The sequence below is a fragment of the Anolis sagrei genome, chromosome 5 (genome assembly GCF_037176765.1).
Source record: "Anolis sagrei isolate rAnoSag1 chromosome 5, rAnoSag1.mat, whole genome shotgun sequence".
Taxonomy (NCBI): Eukaryota; Metazoa; Chordata; class Lepidosauria; order Squamata; family Dactyloidae; genus Anolis; species Anolis sagrei.
The window spans coordinates 51,369,713-51,391,093 of NC_090025.1; the positions used below are offsets into that span (position 1 = coordinate 51,369,713).

Sequence of the window (21,381 nt, forward strand, 5' to 3'; positions counted from 1 at the left end):
TTTCTCTCCCAAAATCCTGCTACATGAGCCTGCCACGGTAATTTTTTAAAATTAATTTAATCATTAGGAATACTGCAATTTCAAGATATCACCAATTTGTTTTTACTGTCATAGACATCTTGGATTTCTAAATTGCAGTATTGCGGCTTTTTAACTTTGTTTCCTCCTTTTTTTACCAACTACAGTAAATTCTATTGTGGAGATCTGTGGTTAAGAGTAAGGTGATTGGGAAGGGAAGGGAAAGGAACCCATAGAAAGAAAAGATGTCTGTCTTAAGAACAATGCCTTCTGTCTCCTTGAGAGTAATGAGATTGGGAGGGAAAGGAAAGGAGCCCATAGTAAGAAATGGTGTCTGTCTTAAGAACGATGCCTCCTGCCTCCTGAAAGTGGATAGTTGAGCTGACAGGAGGCATTACTGTGTGATGGGGTAAGTAAATTTTCTGTCTTCTTTAAAGAGGAAGGTGATGCAAAGAAGACGATTTTCCCCACTTTTCCCAACTCCATCTGATGAATTCCTAATACATTATGCGGATACAAACCCCTTTACTTCTTTGTGGGCTGATGTAGAGAAGATGCAATGACTCTTTAACTATCTCATATGGAGGACTGGCATTTTCCCCACAGTGTGCCAGGAACACATGCCAGTTGGGTACAATGAGGTCTTCCCTTTCTGGAAACTGGCCAGGGACTGACTGGTAATTTATTTATTTCCTTGCTTACGATATTTATAGCCCGCCTTTCTTAATCATACGGCGGCTCAAGGCAGGTTACAGATTGGCACAATTCGATGCCATGCATTCATAAAGTGCAGTTAAAACAATCAACATAACAATATAAAACATATAAAAACCATTAAAACATATAATCATTGGTGTCAACCTGTTAAAACATCTTCCAATCACATTTTCTGACCATTCCATGTTCATTATTCATAATCTCATGTTATCTATTCTGCTGCAATCGCAAAAGCTTGCTCAAAGAGCCAAGTTTTTATATTTTTATGGAAAAGGGTATATATATGGCAGTGATCACTACTTTGAGGAACACTGGGAAGGACAGTGGCTCTTAAAATGAGGAAAAAGTCTTCTTTGAACCTTGCTTCTCTAATGAACTCACTAGGTGTCCCTAGTGAGTCACTCCTAGCCCTTCCTTTAAAAATTGTGGACCTCTGACTTAACAGGATTTTTTGCAATTGCAGTGTGCCCTTGGTAACAACTGGGGTTTGGTTCCAGGACCCCAAAAGATCAATGGATGCTTAAGTCCCATTATATGCAGTGGTGTGGTAAAATGGGGCCCCTTATATGAAATGGCAAAATTAAACTTTGCTTTTATATTCAAACACATAAATATGGTAGGCTGGCTGTATTCTAAGCTAAAATACATACCAAAACAGCTATATGATGTGGGGTCTTTCTCCTTCTCCTTCTCCTCTCCCTCCTCCTCCTCCTCCTCCTCCTCCTCCTCCACCTCCTCCTTTTCATAATGTGCCAGGAATCAGGACTATGTTTGTCCCCATTGGCTACAACAGGTTGTATCTTTTTCTGGAAAGCATGGAGCACAACTTTTGAGTATCACTGCCCTAAACCAGAGATGGAGAATTACTGGCAGAAGTTATCAAACTGCAAATATCCCTTTCTGTAGCATACATTGCTTGGAGGGACTGATCAAAAACAAAACTGAAGGAAACAATTGTCTACATTTGTACTAAAGCATGGACAGAGGAATATGTAGCTTTCCAGATACTTATGAAATACTATTACTAATGTCATATATCACTCTTGATGAGGTTAACTGGACTGATTACACTATGGGCCCTTCCAGACAGGCGCTATATCCCAGGATCGGATCTCAGGTTTTCTGTTTATCTCAGATTATCTGGCAGTGTGGACTCATATAATACGGTTTAAAGCAGAAAACTTGGGATCAGATTCTGGGATAGCATCTGGAAGGGCCCTGTGTAACACAATTTTTGTTTCTGGGCTATAAATGTCATTTCCTAATTGATTCTATCATAAAAACATGGAAAATGTTTATTAAACTGCAAAAACTTTGTTTTTGCGGGACATCTTGCAACACATTTTGCAAACGTCATTCCAGCTGAGAATAATGGGAATTGCTGACTAACATTTCTGGAGGACACTAGGACTGGATCTACATTGCCATATGATCCACTCTCTGATCCCAGGTTATCTGCTCTCTTGGATTATATGGCAGTATAGACTCATAATCCAGTTCAAAGCAGATAATCTGGAACCAGTTATTGGGTTATGTGGCAGTGCAGCTCCAGCCTTGGTTGACAATTAAAACTTCCAATTTAAGGCTGTTTTATTGAATACTAAAGTATATAGCCGGCTGTTGTTTGGTTGTCATTGGGACCACTGCCCTCCTACTTTCTCCCTTCTCCAGCTCCAGGAAGGCTTATCTCACAATGTCTCTATGGCAATGTTCTGGCAAGTGGGCAGGCTTCTTTATATACATGTGTCACCGTTCTTTCCCAATGACATCACTGAGGCCACTTCACCTAGCAACAGTCAGCCCAGTGACATCATGGAGGCCCACCTCACCTAGCAAGAGTCAGCCCAGTGACAGCACAGAGAGCCACTTCACCTAGAAACAGCCAACCCAGTGACAGCACAGAGGGACACTTCACAAAGAAACAGCCAACCCACTGACATCATGGAGGCCTACTTCGCCTAGCAGCTGCCAACCCAGTGACAGCACAGAGGGCCACTTCACCTAACAACAGTCAACCCTATGACAGCACAGAGAGACACTTCACCTAGCAGCAGCCAATACAGTATCATCATTGAGGCTCATTTTAACCTAGCAACAGCCAACCAACAGCACAGAGGGGCATCTCATCTAGCAACAATCAATCCGGTGTCATCAAGGGCCACTTCACCTAGCAATAACAGACCTGGCGACAGCACACATGGCCACTTCATATAGTAACAGCCAATCCAGTGGCATCATGGAGGGCCACTTCACCTAGCAACAGCCTTTGTGGTATATACATACATACATGTATACATACATACATAGACTATTATATATTGGGTGTAACTCTGTGCTTGTGACCTTGACATGTTTACCTGGGCTCTTTAGCAGAAAACTTCCTACTAAACTACAGATCCCAAGATCATAGAATTATAGAGTTAGAAGAGACCTCATGGGCCATCCAGTCCAACCACCTGCCAAGAAGCAGGAAAATTGCATTCAAAGCACCCCTGACAGATGGCCATCCAGCCACTGTTTAAAAGCCTCCAAAGAAGGAGCCTCCACCACACTCCAGGGCAGAGAGTTCCACTGGTGGACAGCTCCCACAGGATGAAGCCATTAACAGTTAGAGCAGTATCAGACTACTATTATATGAGTAGATGTATTCACAGTCTTGTGAGCACCCAACATTCTGCAAAACGGCTGCAAAACAAAGCCAAAAATTCAAAGTGATTTAAGAGAGTTTTCTGAGCTATATCTCTACTTCTTTCCTATCTCTATGGTCAAAAGAAGAGTGGGCGGGGCCGAGAGAGCCTATTATGATCCTCTTGCATGCGACCCCGCTCATTGGCGGCAGGTGGCGCCAGTCAGCCAGGAGGCGGGACGGCTTTTTAGCTTCCCGCCACTTTTGCCGCTCCAGCTGCTTTCCCGCCTTTTAGGGAGGGGGCCGCTGCCGGCGGGAGGCGGGCGACATGGTAAGGAACGCTTTATATGCCATTACACTGTCCCCATTCCTCACTGTGGGACCTGAAGGCTGAGAGCTCTCCCTTTTAACAAATAGCGCCTTTAAACCCTGTTTCCCTGACTTTGGTGTTTTGGACTTCAACTCCCACAATGCCTTGTCGTTTGCCAAAGCAGCTGAGGCTTCTGGGAGTTGAAGTCCAAACCCCCTCTGAGTGCCTCTACATTAGAATTGACAACACTTTTGACCGCCTATGGGATTTGGCGAGGCAGCCACACTCTTTGGCAGAGGAGGGTTAAAACCTTGTATACCAGAACTCACAAAGTGCCATTTCATTGAGCCATGGCAGTTGAAGTGGTGTCAAACTGCATTAATTCTACAGTGTAGATGCACCCAGGAATTCTTGGCTTTACACATTCCATTAGTGGTATTGTGAGTGCCCATTGCCTTGCCACAAACTTCTGTGAAGATTATGACATTATTTACTGACTACCACAATTGAAGACAGATATTGATAAGCTGGAATGTGTCCAGAGGAGGGCAACTAAAATGATCAAGGGCCTGGAGAACAAGCCCTATGAGGAGCGGCTTAAAGAGCTGGGCATGTTTAGCCTGAAGAAGAGAAGGCTGAGAGGAGACATGAAAGCCATGTATAAATATGGGAAAGGAAGTCAGGGAGGAGGGAGCAAGCTTGTTTTCTACTGCCCTGGAGACTAGGACGTGGAACAATGGCTTCAAACTACAAGAAAGGAGATTCTGTCTGAACATGAGGAAGAACTTCCTGATTGGGAGAGCTGTTCAGCAGTGGAACTCTCTGCCCCGTAATGTGGCGAGGCTCCTTCTTTGGACGTTTTTAAACAGAGTCTGGATGGCCGTCTGTCAGGGGTGCTTTGAATGCAATATTCCTGCTTCTTGGCAGGGGGTTGGACTGGATGGCCCTTGAGGTCTCCTCCAACTCTATGATTCTACCAGATTATTTCCAATTACAAAAGCAGGTAGAATCAAATGTATCAAAAAATGCTTGGGACCAGAAACCGCTCGGATTTTGGATTTCTACTGAATTTGGAGATAACTATTTATTTACATATCAGTACATAGTGAGATGTTTTAGAGATGAGGCCCAAGTCTCAACATGGAATTCATTCATGTTTCATTCACAGCTGATGGGCATAGACTGAAAGTCGTTTGGGACATATTTTCCATAATTTTACACACCAAATAAAGTGTGTGTACACTGGATCAACAGAAAGCTAAGATGGTGCTATTTTAGCCACTAGGTCAGCGGTTCTCAACCTTCCTAATGCCGTGACCCCTTAATACAGTTCCTCATGTGGTGGTGACCCCCAACCATAAAATTATTTTCATTGCTACTTCATAACGATAATTATATTATGAATCGTAATGTAAATATCTGATTTACAGGATGTGTTTTCATTCAAGTTTGACACAAATACCCGATGCACCCACATTTGAATACTGGTGGGGTTGCAGGGGGTGGGGGTGGGTTTTGTCATTTGGGAGTTGTAGTTGCTGGGATTTATAGTTCACATACAAACAAAGAGCAGTCTTGGTTGTATGTTTCAATACCACCAACGATGGAATTGAAACAAACTTGCTAGACAGAACTCCCATGATCAACAGAAAATACTGAAAGGGTTTGTTTGGCATTGACCTTGAGTTTTGGAGTTGTAGTTCACTGACATCCAGAGAGCACTATGGACACAAACAATGATGGATCTGGACCAAACTTGGCACAAAAATTCAATATGCCCAAATGTCAACATTGCTGAAGTTTGGGGAAAACAGGCCTTGACATTTGGGAGTTGTTGGAATTTATAGTTCACCTACAATCAAAGAACATTCTGAACCTCACCAATGATAGAATTGGGCCAAACTTCCCACACAGAACCCCCATGACCAACACAGAACCCCCATGATCCCCATGACCAATAGAAAATACTGTGTTTTCTGATAGTCTTTGGAGACCCCTCTGACACATCCTTGCAACCCTCCCAGGGGCCCCAACCTCCAGATTGAGAAATGCCGGTCTAATGTATCCAAAAATGCTTGGGACCAGGGGCAGCTTGGATTTTGGATTTCTTCTGAATTTGGGGAGAACTGTACTTATTTACATATTAACTAATACATAAGGTAAAGGTAAAGATTTCCCTTGACATTAAATCCAGTCGTGTCCGACTCTGGGGGTTGGTGCTCATCTCAATTTCTAAGATGAAGAGCTGGTGTTGTCCATAGACTCCTCCAAGGTCATGTGGCCAGCATGACTGCATGACGTGCCGTTGCCTTCCTGCTGAAGCAGTACCTATTGATCTACTCACATTTGCATATTTTCAAATTGCTAGGTTGGCAGAAGCAGGGGCTGACAGCCAGATTCGAACCTGCAGCATTTCAGTCAACAGGTTTAGCAGCTCAGCACCCACTGCACCATCAGGGGCTCCAATTAATACATAATGAGATGTTTTAAAAATGAGACCCAGGTTTCATTCACACCTGATGGACATAGACGGAAAGTGATTTTGTACATATTTTTCATAATTTTGTACACAAAACAAAGTTTGTATAACTTGTTAATATAGCACTATTTTAGCCACCAGGTGGATTACACTCACTATGTAACAAAATTTGAAACAACATTACGTTCCTGGTTAGAAAGTGTTATTTCCTGTGTAACTGTGTCTCATTTACTTTAAAAGTAGTCATTATACTACAGTATTATATTATACTAGTTTTTGTGGATGCCACAAACTAGGTTGAAATCTCGAAGGCTTTCATGGCCGGAATCACTGGGTTGCTGTGAGTTTTCCAGGCTGCATGACCATGTTCCAGAAGCATTCTCTCCATTTCGCCCACATCTGTGGCAGGCATCCTAAGAGATTGAGGGGTCTGTTGGAAACTACTAGGCAAGTGAAGTTTATATATCTGTGGAATGTCCAGGGTGGGAGAAAGAACTCTTGTCTGCTTGAGGCAGGTGTGAATGTTGCAATTGCCCACCTTGATTAGCATGATATGTGGACATTCCACAGATATATAAATCTCAGTTGCCAAGTTTCCAACAGAACTCACAACCTCTGAGGATGCCTGCCATGGATGTTTGAGGCAAGTGTGAATGTTGCAATTGACGAGCTTGATTAGCATTGAATGGTCTTGCAGCTTCAAAGCCATCCATGCTGGACCACTCACAACCACCATGTCAGACTACACAGAGAAGCCATTGAAATCCACAAGCAGAAAGGAGGAAACCATGAAAATGAACAAAATCTGGCTCTGAAAACAAGGGAATTCCAGATAAGAATCAATCAGGGCCGGCTAACACCTCTCAACAAAGGATTCCCCCAGGTAGGAACTAGCAAGGCTTTAAAGGTGCAAGGCTATCCAATGCTAATCAAGCTGGTCAATTGCAACATTCACACTTGTCTCAAACAGTCAAGAGTTATTTATCTCACCCTGGACATTCCACAGATATATAAACCCCACTTGCCTAGTTTCCAACAGACCCCTCAATCTCTGAGATTGCCTGCCATAGATGTGGACGAAACATCAGGAGGGAATGCTTCTGAATATGGCCATACAGCCTGGAAAACTCACAGCAACCCTATATTGAATTGGTTGAGGGGCTTTACAAGATATTCATTGAAAAACTAGCAAAATGCACTGCAGGATGTCCCATACAAACATTTTGCAGTTTAATCAACCTTTCATCATGTAAATGCACAATCCATATGTTAAAATATAGATACCAAGGTAAAAACATGGTGTTGGACTCCAACTCCCAGCATCCCTCACTAATGACTATTAATGGTATAGGGTTAGAGATGATGGGAATTACAGTATCCAGAAGGTTGCATGATACCCGCTGCTGGTTTTTCAATCACTGGAGAATATGAGATGTTGGGTGTGTTATACTTTTGGGCTTCCCACCTGCCTCAGTTGGACTAGACAGGCCTTGATTAAATCCAATTAGTGCAGTTTGACACTACTTTAATTTTTTTTTTCATGTCAGCAGCGACTTGAGAAACTGCAGGTCGCTTCTGGTGTGAGAGAATTGGGCGTCTGCAAGGATGTTGCCCAGGGGACGCCCAGATGTTTTGATGTTTTACCATCCTTGTGGGGGGCTTCTCTCATGTCCCCACATGGGGAGCCGGAGCTGACAGAGGGAGCTCATCCGTACGCTCCCCGGATTCAAACCTGTAACCTGTTGGTCTTCAGTCCTGCCAGCACAAGGGTTTAACCCATTGCACCACCGGGGGCTCCTTTAAGTGCCGTTGGCTCAGTGCTGTGGAAGCCCCCGGTGACACAGTGGGTTAAACCCCTGTGCCGGCAGGACTGAAAACTGACAGGTCGCAGGTTTGAATCCGGTGAGAGGCAGATGAGCTCCCTCTATCAGCTCCAGCTCCACATGAGAGAAGACTCCCACAAGGATGATAAAACATCAAATTATCCGGGCATCCCCTGGGCAATGTCCTTGCCGACAGCCAATTCTCTCACACCAGAAGCGACTTGCAGTTTCTCAGGTCGCTCCTGACATGACAAAAAAAAGGTGCTGTGGAATGATGGGAATTTATTTTTTGGCATCAGCACTACTGGGCAGAGAAAGCTAGTGACCTTGTAGAACTACAACTCCCATGGTTCCATAGCATTGAGCCATGACAGTTACAGTGGTGTCAAGATGCATTCATTCATTCTGCAGTGTAGATGCACATACAGTTATTTTGCTGCAAATTTCCACTTCTGAATAAGCGAGTAGCTGAAAACCAACGGTGAGAAGTTCAATAGCAACTCTCCCAGCACAGTTAAAATAGTTGTTAATGCTCTGATGTTCTTGAGACTTTAACACCTGTGGCTTCCCTCGCATTTTCGTAACCACAAACAAAACCATGATAGGTTAAAAGATATACAAATGTCAGCTTTGCCAAGTGAGTATGAGAGAGCTCTGGGTTTCTGGTAGATGCAGAATGTATTGCGTCCTGTCATGATTTTCTCATGTTCTGGCATGTTTGTGTAAAAGGGTGATATGAATTGTTTTGTCATCATGACTCCTCAGCTAATTCAGGATGCTTCCCCCCCCCCCCACAGACAAATGATGGGGGGTGTAGTCCAAGAACTTTCCAAGTTCTGAACATGAATTCTCAAAATGCATCTATGCTGTACAATTAATGCAACTTGGCATCACTTTGATTGCCATGGCTCAATGCTGTGACATCATAGGGATTTGTAGTTCGGTGAGGCAGCAGCACTATTTGACAGAGATGTTAAAACTACAATTCCCATGATTCCATAACATGGTAATTAAAGTACTACCCAATTTAACGGGCCCAATTTAAGGTGCTGGTGTTATCCTACAAAGCCCTAAACGGTTCCGGCCCAAAATACCTTGAGAACCGCATCTCGGCCTACGAGCCCACGAGGACCTTAAGATCATCCGGGGAGGCCCTTCTCTCGGTCCCGCCTGCCTCACAGGCACGCCTGGCGGGGACAAGAGAGCGGGCCTTCTCGGTGGTGGCCCCCCGGCTGTGGAACTCCCTCCCTGCTGAAATCAGACAGGCGCCTTCCCTCATGGCCTTCCGCAAGGGCCTGAAAACCTGGCTCTTTGAGAAGGCCTTCAACTAAGTGCTATGTTTTTGGAATGACCACCGGAATGGACCATGACTACGAGATTGATTATGACCCTAAACAAGACGAAGCGGATTTTTAGTTAAGTAGCTGTGTATTAGTAAGATGTGTGTTGTGGTCCTGATTTATTGTAACCTGTTGTCCTTTGTGTTCTATGTTCTGTACACCGCCACGAGTCGCCTTCGGGCTTGAGAGTGGCGGTTAACAAGTGCAAATAATAAATAATAAATAATAATAAATACCAAACTGCATTAATTTTACAGTGTGGGTGCATCCTTAGTCTTTTTATACTACCTCAGATTTCTCAGAATATTGTACCTGCCTTGTTTTATAAAGTCAGCTTTCTTGCTGTTTGTCTCTAGAAGCCAATTTATGATTTTCGGCATGCCTTTAAAAGAATAGTCAAAGACACAAACTAGACAAAGTTAGAGAATCTGACAATAAATAATTGGTTAAACAGGATATGGGCGATAACTCTATTGGAAAAGTTAACCTACAAATTAAGATTAGCAAACAGGGAATTGAAGGACAATCTGTTTGATAATGTGTAAAGGCAATGGCGAATTTTAACCACCAAAAGTCCAAGAAAGATTGTGGTTGAGTAATTTATGAGTACATTTATTTAACAATTTATATAATTGATAAAATTAGAGTAATGTAGAAGTATAGCTGTTAAAATAGTTTTTTTAAAACTGGTAGCCAGATTTTGTTCATTTTCATGGTCTCTTCCTTTCTGTTGAAATTGTCCACATGCTTGTGGATTTCAATGGCTTCTCTGTGTAGTCTGACATGGTGGTTGTTGGTGTAGTCCAGCATTTCTGTGTTCTCAAATAATATGCTGTGTCCAGGCTGGTTCATCAGGTGCTCTGCTATGGCTGACTTCTCTGGTTGAAGTAGTCTGCAGTGCCTTTCATGTTCCTTGATGCGTGTCTGGGCGCTGCGTTTGGTGGTCCCTATGTAGACTTGTCCACAGCTGCATGGTATACGGTAGACTCCTGCAGAGGTGAGAGGATCCCTCTTGTCCTTTGCTGAACGTTGTAGAAGTAATTGAATTGACAGTGCTGTGTTTTTATAATGCTTTGCAAGTAATGAGAATGTTGGAGTTTGGGGCTGGGAAAAATTGGTGAGACATTTGTATTGTATTTCAAATGTTTCAATAATAACATTATGTAACACAATTTTTGTTCCTGGGTTATAAATGTCATTTCCTAATTAGTTCTATCATAAAAACATAATAAAGGTTTATTACATTGCAAAACGTTTGTTCTTCCGGGAAATCATACAGCACATTTTGGTATAGTTTTTCAATGAATATTACACCAAGTCTCTACCAATTCAGCCTTGTTTGTGGCAGCCACAAAAATAACAACTACTTTTAAAGCACAATAAGGGAGCCCTCCCATGGCGCACCATGTTAAACCGCTGAGCTGCTGAACTTGCTGACCAAAAAGTCGCCAGTTCGAATCCGGAGAGCAGGGTGAGCTCCCACTGTTAGGCTCAGCTTCTGCCAAACTAGCAGTTCAAAAACATGCAAATGTGAGTAGATCAATAAGTACCGCTCCAGCAGGAAGACAACAGCGCTCCATGCAGTCATGCCGGCCACATGACTTTGGAGGTGTCTACGGACAATGCCGGCTCTTCAGCTTAGAAATGGAGATGAGCACCAACCCCCAGAGTCGGACACGGCTGCACTTAATGTCAAGGGGAAACTTTTACCTTTACCTTATTGCACAATTAAACAGGAAATAACACTTTCAAACCAGAAACAGGTTTTTTTTCAAATTTTATTACGTAGTGTTATAATAATAATTGTATTTCTTAACTACCTCATCCTGTGGCTCAAGGCAGGTTACCACATAACTAAAAACACATCATAATCATCATCAACATTATATAAAATACACATAACAGAACAAATTTCTACAAATGAATATATTAAAATACACAGAACAAAGATTAAAATATAGAAGATATGAATGTAAAATTCATAATTAAAAAATAAAGGTTTTTAATAAAAATTAAAAGAAATGAATATGTAAAAAAAATGATAGAGCATGCTGATAAGTTCAACAACAACTGTTCCCATCCCATATAGGCAATACAGAGCATGTCAACAAAGTTGTGTAAAACTTTACAGATGTTTCAGATGGTAGCAGCGATAGGTTTTTTTCTATGTTTTAGTTTTGAAGGACAAAATATTAAAAACTGATTGCATCATACACTTCTACAAAGATCTGCAAACATACTTCTTTTCTAGAATTTGTTAGTATTTGAAGCCAGTATATTTGGAGACTGAGTGGAAGGTGTAATCCAAAAAAAAAAAAAACTTTCCAAGTTCTGACCTAGATTTGCCTTAGAAAGTTAGCTTCAAATGTAGTATTTAGTTTTCTCCTTGTTTTTCTCCTATTTAGTCAAAGAAAAGGGGTCTGAGTGCTGAAGAGAAGAGAACTCGAATGATGGAAATCTTCTTTGAAACTGTAAGTCATACTTGTTTGCCATTTCAGCCTATATTGTGAATAGTTTCACTGTTCACATACAGAATAGTATATGAGAACATGCATAAATGGGTGGGGAATGGAGACAACAAACAACCTTGAAGAAAATAAATGTCACTGGATAGCTTTCTGATCCCTGTTAAGGAGTCTTCTTTAACGGTCTGGCTTCAAATGGTTGTGTATGATGTAGTTCAACATTACCATTGCTCACAGTACATATACTTACTTAGACGATTCCTCATTGTCCGAGTAAGATTATCCTCCAAATTTGGTGTACTGGTGGTAGGTATGTAGGTGAATGCCCTCCCGCAGTGAGGGCATTGGTTTCCAGGTAGAAGGCAGTCCTGGTTGGGGTTGTCTTGATGCGCCTTCCTCTTGGCACGTATCTCTCTATCACCCTCCATTCATCCCTCTTCAAATTCTACAGCACTGCTGGTCACAGCTGACCTCCAGCTGGAGCGCTCAAGGGCCAGGGCTTCCCAGTTCTTGGTGTCTATGCCACAGTTGTTAAGATTGGCTTTAAGCCCATCTTTAAATCTCTTTTCCTGTCCTCCAACATTCTGTTTTCCGTTCTTGAGTTCGGAGTAGAGGAACTGATTTGGGAGATGGTGACTGGGCATTTAGACAACGTGGCTGGTCCAGCAGAGCTGATGGCGGAGGACCATCACTTCAGTGCTGGTGGTCTCTGCTTCTTCCAGCACACTGACATCTGTCCGCCTGTCTTCCCAAGAGATTTGCAGGATTTTTTGGAGGCAACACTGATAGTCCACGTTTTGCAGGCATATAGCAGGGTTGGGAGGACAATAGCTTTATAAACAAGCACCTTGGTATCCCTACAGATGCCCCAGTCCTCAAACTGTATGTGCTTCATTCGAAAAAACATTTTCTAAAGTTACACCATTAAGCTGTATTTCTGGCACTGTATAGAGATTGGCTGGTGAGTGCTGGAAGAGCCCTTTGGTTTTCTCAATGTTCAATAACAGGCCAAGCTTCTCGTATGCTTATGCGCAGGTGTTTAGAGTGGCTTGTAGGTCTTCTTCTGAATGTGCACAGATGACGTTGTCATCAGCATATTGGAGTTCTATAACATGTTGTTGTAACCTTGGTTTTGGCTTTCAGTCTGCTGAGGTTAAGTAGCTTGCCATCTATCCGATCGATGATTTCTACTCTGGTGGGAAGCTTCCCAGTACATATACTACCAAAAAAGGGAGGGAGGGAGGGAGGGAGGGAGAAGGAGAGAAAGAGAGAGAGAGAGAGAGAGAGAGAGAGAGAAGGAGCAACTACTATGAAATGTCTATAGTTTCAGTAAACATGGTGAACAAGCTCCAAGTCCTCTTTATTTTATTATTTTCTTTATTTTTCCCCTTCACCCATTAATGTAGGCAAATAGAAATAATAATATTACTACTGATAATAATAATAATAATAATAATAGTATAGCAAAAATGATGGATATGCTGAATATAGCTACTATGGTAAAGTTGACATTTGCTGGTAAGGTAGACAGCAATTCAGGAGGAATATTGACAAGCTCAACAGGCATGGGCAAACTTTGGCCTTCCAGGTGTTTTTGACTTCATCACCCACAATTCCTAACAGCTAGTACGTTGTTAGGAATTGTGGGAGTCGAAGTCCAAAACACTTGGAGAGCCAAAGTTTGCCCATGCCTGCTCTATAGGGATCTGATATGGCCCCTTGGCCCTTCAAGTTGCCCATTATGCATCATATCTCACCATCACTTGTGCTACCTAGAACTGACGGGCAATAGTAGGAAGTTTACGGGGTAGGCAATAAAACGATAAAACGCACAGTCCTCAGACAGGAGAAAAGAAAACCCAACTGCAGGGATTATCTGCTTTTAAACATCACTGATAGATGGAGACTGTTCAAGATTTCCCATTTCAGTAGTACTAACACATTTATTTGCAAGGTGACACAAGCAGAGTTGATGACTTTCTCATATACTAATTTCAGGATTCCTGGAAAATTCTGCATGCTGCTAGGAAAGAGCAGGTGGAAATATCTCTTTCAGTGATTTATAGTTTAGTGAAGTGTTTTAGGTAAATTTTTATGCCCTGTTAGACCTGTTTTGGGGTATGTTTGACCTGCTGATTCCAAAAACGGCAATAGTATTCCCCATCAGCTCTAGTTTTTGAGATACAGAACATATGCCATCCTCCAGTAACCATCTGCTCACCCATCGAAAACCAGGATAACAGTATCTAAAAAAACTAGAGCTGATGTGTCTATCCAAAAAAAATTACTAAAGCAATACCCCAAATAACCCCAGGAACAGGCCTAAAAACCAAGACACCAAAAAAAAAAAAGTGTTTGGTTGAACTGTGTTATTGTTAGGCCTAAACTATAGGTCCTCTTCAAAGAAGAAGAAAATCCACAGTGTGTTAAACTCCCTGCTTTTCTTGTGTTGGATTATTAAAGTAACAATGTACTCTCTCCACCATCAACAGAAGGATGTATTCCAGTTGAAAGACATGGAAAAAATTGCTCCTAAAGAGAAAGGAATCAGTGAGTACACAGATTTATTGTCCACTGTCTTTATCCCTGACAGCTTTATCACATGACCAAATTTTCCAGCATGCAAATTGTTTTCCTCTTAATCGAACTAAGTAATTTGCGGTGCATGTAAGAAAACACATATAACTGCCTTAGATAATAGCCTACAGGATAAATTCTGTGATCTGTTTTAGGAATACAGATTATGTTGCACATATCACTGGAATATATTTATTTTAAAGATTGTCTCTGCCCCCATATCCCTTTGCAATATTCCAGAACAATTGTTCTGCAATTTCTTTACTCTGCAGTTTCTCTGTAGCATTTGAAAAATAATCTAGATATGGAAGGCTGCATTTTCCAGTGAGTTATGTATATTCATTTTCATTGCCATATTTTAGCTTGCATCTAAACTCTATAACTGATAGACAGCAAAATAAATCCATTTTTGAGTACACCCAAATAGTTTAGACTAAAAGTTGTAGAGGCTGGTCAGAGTGTCAGTAACGGTAAGTCTGAAGCTCTGCAAAAGCAGCTTTTTGTTACTTACCGTATCTACTCGAGAATAAGACAAGTTTTTCAGCCCTTTTTTATGCTGAAAAAGCCCCCCTCGGCTTATGCCCGAGTCAAAGTTATTTATTATTTTATTCTGTTATTATTATTATTATTATTACATGTATTATTTTACTCTATTTTGTTGTTATTATTATTATTATTACATTTGTTATGTTATTGTTATTATTACATTTATTATTTTAGTCTATTATTATTTTTATTACAGTCATTATTTTACCCTATTGTTATTACATTTAGTACTCTGCCTAAAAATGAATTTACTATACCAAGAACACATAGGAAAATGTCATATGCCCTATAAGATTTAGCATATTTGCTTGTGTGATGAATTTACAAGAATTAATTGACAATACCTTAGATAGAAATGAAGGAATCCTATAGTTATTTTTATGTTGTCATATGTTTAAAACAATAGCTGTCTACTTTCCAATGAATATATATTATTTTAACAGTATTTATTTCTTTGACAGCTTCTATGTCGGTGAAGGAGGTCTTACAGAGCTTAGTTGATGATGGGATGGTGGACACTGATAGGATTGGGACTTCCAATTATTTTTGGGCTTTCCCAAGTAAAGCGCTTCATGCAAGAAGACGGAAACTGGAGGAACTACAGAATCAGGTAATTCAGGTGTAACATTCTACATGTTTCAGATGGACCTAGAAATTGCTGAAGGGCAGCCTGCTCTCAAACAACACTTTCCTCATTTCTCTTCTGGCATCAGTAAAACCTAGGTTTGTTGGTCTGTTTGGTTGGTTTTTTAACCCCTAATTTGGATCTGATTTCCTCTCAATTTCTGTTCTATTTATTTCAGTTTTTCTCTCTAATGTAAACAATTTATATTTCTCACAGTTGTGTGTTTACTTCGATCCTTGACATCTATTTTTCTTTGATAGCTCTTCTGACTGGACAGAGTACTCATTTTACAGCTACTATATTTTGAACAGTATATATCTTATTATGGATCCTAGATCACTGGTTCACATATAGCCTTAATCATGATTATCCTATCCATTCTACATTTTGTAGCCATTGTTTGTTTCATTCACTATATTAAGTCAGATGCATTATAACAATCAAAAATATGCATGAATAGTGGAAGCAGTGGAGAAATAAAGCACAATGTTGTCTCTTTTCAATAAACAGCAAATAATTGAGTGGCAAGAGCTGGGCTGCACAATCAGTGGACTGGTCTTGAAATTCTCATTATGGCAAAGAAACAAAAGGCAACACAATAACTAACTGCTCTTAACACAATTCAGTTACTCTTCATTGAAAGAATTAAGACAATCCTGTCTGTTCTTAAACTGAAACCCAGCACTGCTAGATTAATCCCAATTGTTTTGGATATATATATATATATATATATATATATATATATATATATATATACACACACGCACGCACAAATACATACATATATACAGTGCTGTTCATATTAAGTGAAAAAATAAGCAAGGTTTCATACAATAGGAAGCAAAATCTTAGTTTCAGATGGGGAGTAAACAGATTGGTGCTGATAGATGTCTGTTGTTATTCTGGATTTTAAAGTTATTTAGGGGGAGAATAAAAGCAAATCAATTGTAGGATATTTTCTAAGACAAGGTGTTTGTTTATTCTAACAGTTATTTTTAGAAACTATATAACAGGAAGACTTTTGTGTAAAATGTGCCAGATCATTTTATAGGGATGAGGACTAGAGACAAGTAAATTTTATTAATGTTGATTCTCCCTGCTTTTAGTCCTTCCCTGCTCCTAATAAACTATCAAAGCCAAAGATTTCTTATTGTTCCAGATTATTTTAGTATATTTTTAACAAAACAAAAGAAAAAGAAAATTTCAAATCTGTTTTTATATTATCCAAAACACAATAATTTTATGCCAAAGCAAAATGATACATAATGCATCTTAGGTTCCTAAGGCAAACAAGGGATTGACAGTCTGGAAAGAATGCTTTAAATAGGCTTGTGCATAATTTCGGATCACAATCGTATATGTGAAGAGTAGAGACATCACACTGGCAACGAAGATCCACATAGTCAAAGCAATGGTATTCCCCGTAGTAACCTATGGATGTGAGAGCTGGACCAAAAGGAAGGCTGAGCGAAGGAAGATAGACACTTTTGAACTGTGGTGCTGGAGGAAAATTCTGAGAATGCTTTGGACCGCAAGAAGATCCGACCAGTCCATACTTCAGGAAATAAAGCCCAACTGCTCATTGGAGGGAAGGATATTAGAGGCAAAGATGAAGTACTTTGGCCACATCATGAGAAAACAGGAAAGCTTGGAGAAGACAATGATGCTGGGGAAAATGGAAGGAAAAAGGAAGAGAGGCCGGCCAAGGACAAGATGGATGGATGTTATCCTTGAAGTGACTGGCTTGACCTTGAAGGAGCCGGGGGTGGTGACGGCCGACAGGGAGCTCTGGCGTGGGCTGGTCCATGAGGTCACAAAGCGAATAAACAACAATCGTATATCAGATTAAATTTGTTAAATTTGTGCATGCAGTGTGATTTCAGAGACATCAAGGAAAGGTATGTGGCGGGGGGATTTAGAAATTGAAACACTCACCCCTTTTTCGTAAATATTCTGTAACATTTGGAGGTCTCCCAATGTCAGCTTAATTTGCAGTATAACCATTAAGCAATTTTGGTAAAGCCAAGAGAACGTAAAGTACTTAAAAACCAATTCTTTTACTTTGGAGTTTTACCTCCTCGTCGCTGTAAGGAAGGCAGGACTACATTTAATGGGCAGGAGACTCAGCCATATTAAATGTAGTTTAGAAAGACGAGGCCCCCAGTGGCAGAGAATGCAAAAAGCCCTGGCGTATAAGAAGACCCCCGACTTTTGAGAAGATTTTCCTGGGTTAAAAAGTAGTCTTATATGCCAGAAAATACAGTATTTAAAATGATATCATTTATGATTTCAGCAAGTGGAGAGTTTGCATTTCTAATTCTAATCTACTAGGTTCATTATGTACAGGTCATACTAGATAGTGAAACATATTTGAACAGAAAAGGAGTTGAGGTACTTATTGTCAAGGGGCATTGTGTGATGATGTTTAATTGTCTCTATACAAATAGCCAAGTTGTGATTTTGGGGATGAGAAAGCACACTGTAAGTTTGGAGAAAGCATTTAAGAACATGGATATTGAAGCAACAATCAATTCAGTTTGTAGCCTGGATATTTAAGTTTTCATGGAAGTGCCCATTCTTAACTATTGGCATAACAAACTAACTATAAACTATAAACCAGTGGTTCTAAACCCGTGGGTCCCCAGGTATTTTGGCCTACAACTCCCTGAAATCCCAGGCAGTTTACCAGCTGTTAAGATTTCTGGTAGTTGACGGCCAAAACATCTGGTTGAGAACCACTGTGAAACAGGTTGAGAACCATTGTGAAACAGAGCTCTTATAACGTACCATGGATGGCAAAATAATCTACCTTCTGGGGGGAAAAGTATTTTAGCTCTGCAACTGTCCTTAGATTTAATCACCTAAAATTGTTAAATGTATCATGGGGAATATGACATTTCTTTGAAATTGTCAAGAATGTATGTTTATAAGCACTCATATGCAAGGTAGTAAGGGTTAAATTTTCCTTTTTGGAGTAGGAATGTGTGCACATCCTTCTCTATTTTTCCATAGCGCGCGCACACACACACACACACACATATCTACATTTTCATGCAGCCCCCAGGTGGCAGTGATGCTATCCTTGGAGCTCAAAAAGGTTGTGTTTTCTTATTTTTGAAGATGCTAATGTTAAAAGGGTCCCCAACTTGCAACCAAATTAGCATTGTCCAGGAAAACACATAACACACATGCCTCCTCTGCGTCAATATTCAAAAATACCAGCTTAGTTCAGCAACTGCCCTAAAACCTTAATACTTTGCTCAGCCTTTGAGGAATTGCTGAGCCACACCCAGAACAATTTGGACCAGCAGTGGCGTCTGACTCATCTACATCTCACCAAGAAAACAAGCCTCTTTGTGCGTGGAAGCTTTAACCGTGTGGCTAGAGTGACTAAAGCTGTATGCATGCTGAGTTTGCAACTGAAATGGCCTCTTGTAACCCCAAAGACGCATAATCTTGATTATTATTATTATTATTATTATTATTATTATTATTGTCCTAATCTTATGTATATGTCGCCTTTCTCCCAGTATGGGATCCCAGGGGGACAACAATACAGGTTAACACAAAATAAAGTTAAAATAATGGATAATACATGAGTTTAAAAATGTAAAAAACCCACAATGATACAAAAATAGTCATTTGAAACAGTCTTTAGGGGCCATTGAAATATAGTAATAATGTTAGAAATGCATCCCAATTAACAGACCTCCTACAATAGGTGGTTAACACTAAAAGGCATGGACAAACAGCAAAGGTCTTTGTCTGCTGTTGAAAAGAGAGCAGAGATGAGGCCAACCTCTTTAATTTCCTTGGAAGAGAATTTTATAGCCATTGAGGGTGCATTAATGCAGTTTGACACCGCTTTAACTGTCATGGCTCATTGCTACAGAATCATGAGAGTTGTAGTTTTTGCAAGGCTTTTAGTCTTCTCTTCCAAAGAGTGTTGGTGTCTCACCAAACTACAACTCCTATGATTCCATAGCCTTGAGCCGTAGCAGTTAAAGTGGTGCCAAACTGCATTAATTCTACAGTGTAGATGCACCCTGAGAAAGTTGTCTCCCATGCCTTCACTAAAAATATCTGTGATGGTAGTGGTGGTGGAGCTGAGGATCTCTCCCCCCCCCCTCCCCCAGGAGCTCAAAATTCAAACGGACTCATATTGGTAAACACAATCTTTCAGATAGTCTGGACCAATGCTGTAGAGTGCTTTATAGGTGATAACCAAGACTTTGGTTTGTGTAGCCAGTGAAGCTGTTTCAACGAGGGAGTTATATGCGCCTTTTCACCATTCTTGGTAAGCAGTTTGGTGGCAGGACTTTCATCCTATGGCAGTTTATGAAGTTTCCAAACACAAACTAGTATAATCAGAGAAATTAGCCAGATCTGACAGGAATGAACACACCTGGTGCTCTAGATTTATCTGTTCAAAAACACTCCTATTATTGGACCTTCTCCTACTATTGGACCACTCCTACTATTGGAGCTCAAGGCTGTATCCAAGAGTATGACAAAAATACAAGCCTGGGGTTTCAGGGAGACCATGAAGTATCCAAAACTGGTTGTTGTCCTTCTTGCTTAATGGGCCATTCAGTTAGCAATTGCCTTGTTTGGATTAAGTTTTACCTCTTCCCGTCCATTACAGACACGGGTTACTTATTTAGCCAAGACACCTTCCTTGGAAATAAATAGAAAGAGAGTTTGATGTCACCAGTATACTGGTGATATCCTACCACTAAAGTATGGATAGTTTCTCAGTAGTTTCATGTAGATGTGGAATAGCATGGGCGGGAGGCTGAATCCTGAGGCACCCCACAAGTCAGTGACCACTGTATTGACTGGGGATCTGCCAGAATATCTTTGTGAGTTCGCCTTTGTAAGAAGAACCAGAACAACTGTAGAACAGTGCTTCTGAGTATCATCCCAGAGAGATAGCTCAAAAGGATGCTGTGGTCAGTGGTATTGGAAGCATCCAGAAGAACTTACACAGTGCCTTCTCTGTGCCCAGTTCCTGGCAGAGATCATGTGGCAAAGAAACCAGTTCTATCTCTGTACAATTCCTGAATCTGGATTGAAATGGATCAAGATGATACATTTCATCCAGAAATCCCTGAAGCTGGGAAGCCATCACTAAACTTTGTTCATAAATGGATATAGGAGACTAGCAGACAGTTTATCTGATGTGGTTGGCATCAGGGAGGGGTTTTTCGGTAAAGGTCTCACCTCAACCCCTTTTAGGCAGATAGGAATTCTGCTTTGATGCAGCGAGGCATTCACCACTTGACTTACCCATTCTGACTGCTTTTACAAGCCACAAAGAGCAGGCTCTCATCTTTTTAAGAAAGCTGTCCTCATATTCTGGCAGCACAAACTGAAACATATCCAATAACATGGGACAAGTAGGAGCCAAGATTACATCTCCTGGGCCTGGATCAACCCTAGCAATCATGTCAGAGGGGATCTGAGTGATTTTATCTGCATTATGTGCAAATTCATTACAGCGGCCCTTGAGCAAGTTACAATATCTCTGCCTAGTCTCCTAGACTTGTGAGAATAAAATATTATTATGTGCACTACTTGGAACTCCTAGCAAGTGATTTTTCTGTCAAAATATAATAAATATAATGTCTACATTCAATATATTTCCAAGTGTAAGTTTGCAGGCTCATGTTGTTATAGTTTGTAGAAACCATCTCTATTTTAAACTTGCTATGCAAAGAATTTGGGATATGTTCATAACTTCATGAAAAAGACTTTAGAGATTATGTTTACATGTATGCTGGGGTTGTCATTTTGAAGAAAGGTGCATCAAAATATGTGTATTACTTCATCTTAGATGCAACGTGGGGAGCCGA

At 40.7% G+C, this 21,381-nt stretch overlaps 1 protein-coding gene across 1 annotated transcript in view; it reads left to right on the forward strand.

Annotated features, from left to right (window-relative positions):
• Positions 1-3,579: 3,579 nt before the first annotated feature.
• Positions 3,580-21,381, forward strand: part of MND1 (meiotic nuclear divisions 1) — a 39,721-nt gene continuing 21,919 nt past the window's right edge. The window contains exons 1-4 of the mRNA XM_060776197.2: positions 3,580-3,692; positions 11,719-11,784; positions 14,271-14,328; positions 15,363-15,511. Of these exons, the coding sequence (XP_060632180.1) occupies positions 3,690-3,692; positions 11,719-11,784; positions 14,271-14,328; positions 15,363-15,511 (276 nt within the window). The 5' untranslated portion in view covers positions 3,580-3,689. The remainder of the gene's footprint in view (positions 3,693-11,718; positions 11,785-14,270; positions 14,329-15,362; positions 15,512-21,381) is intronic.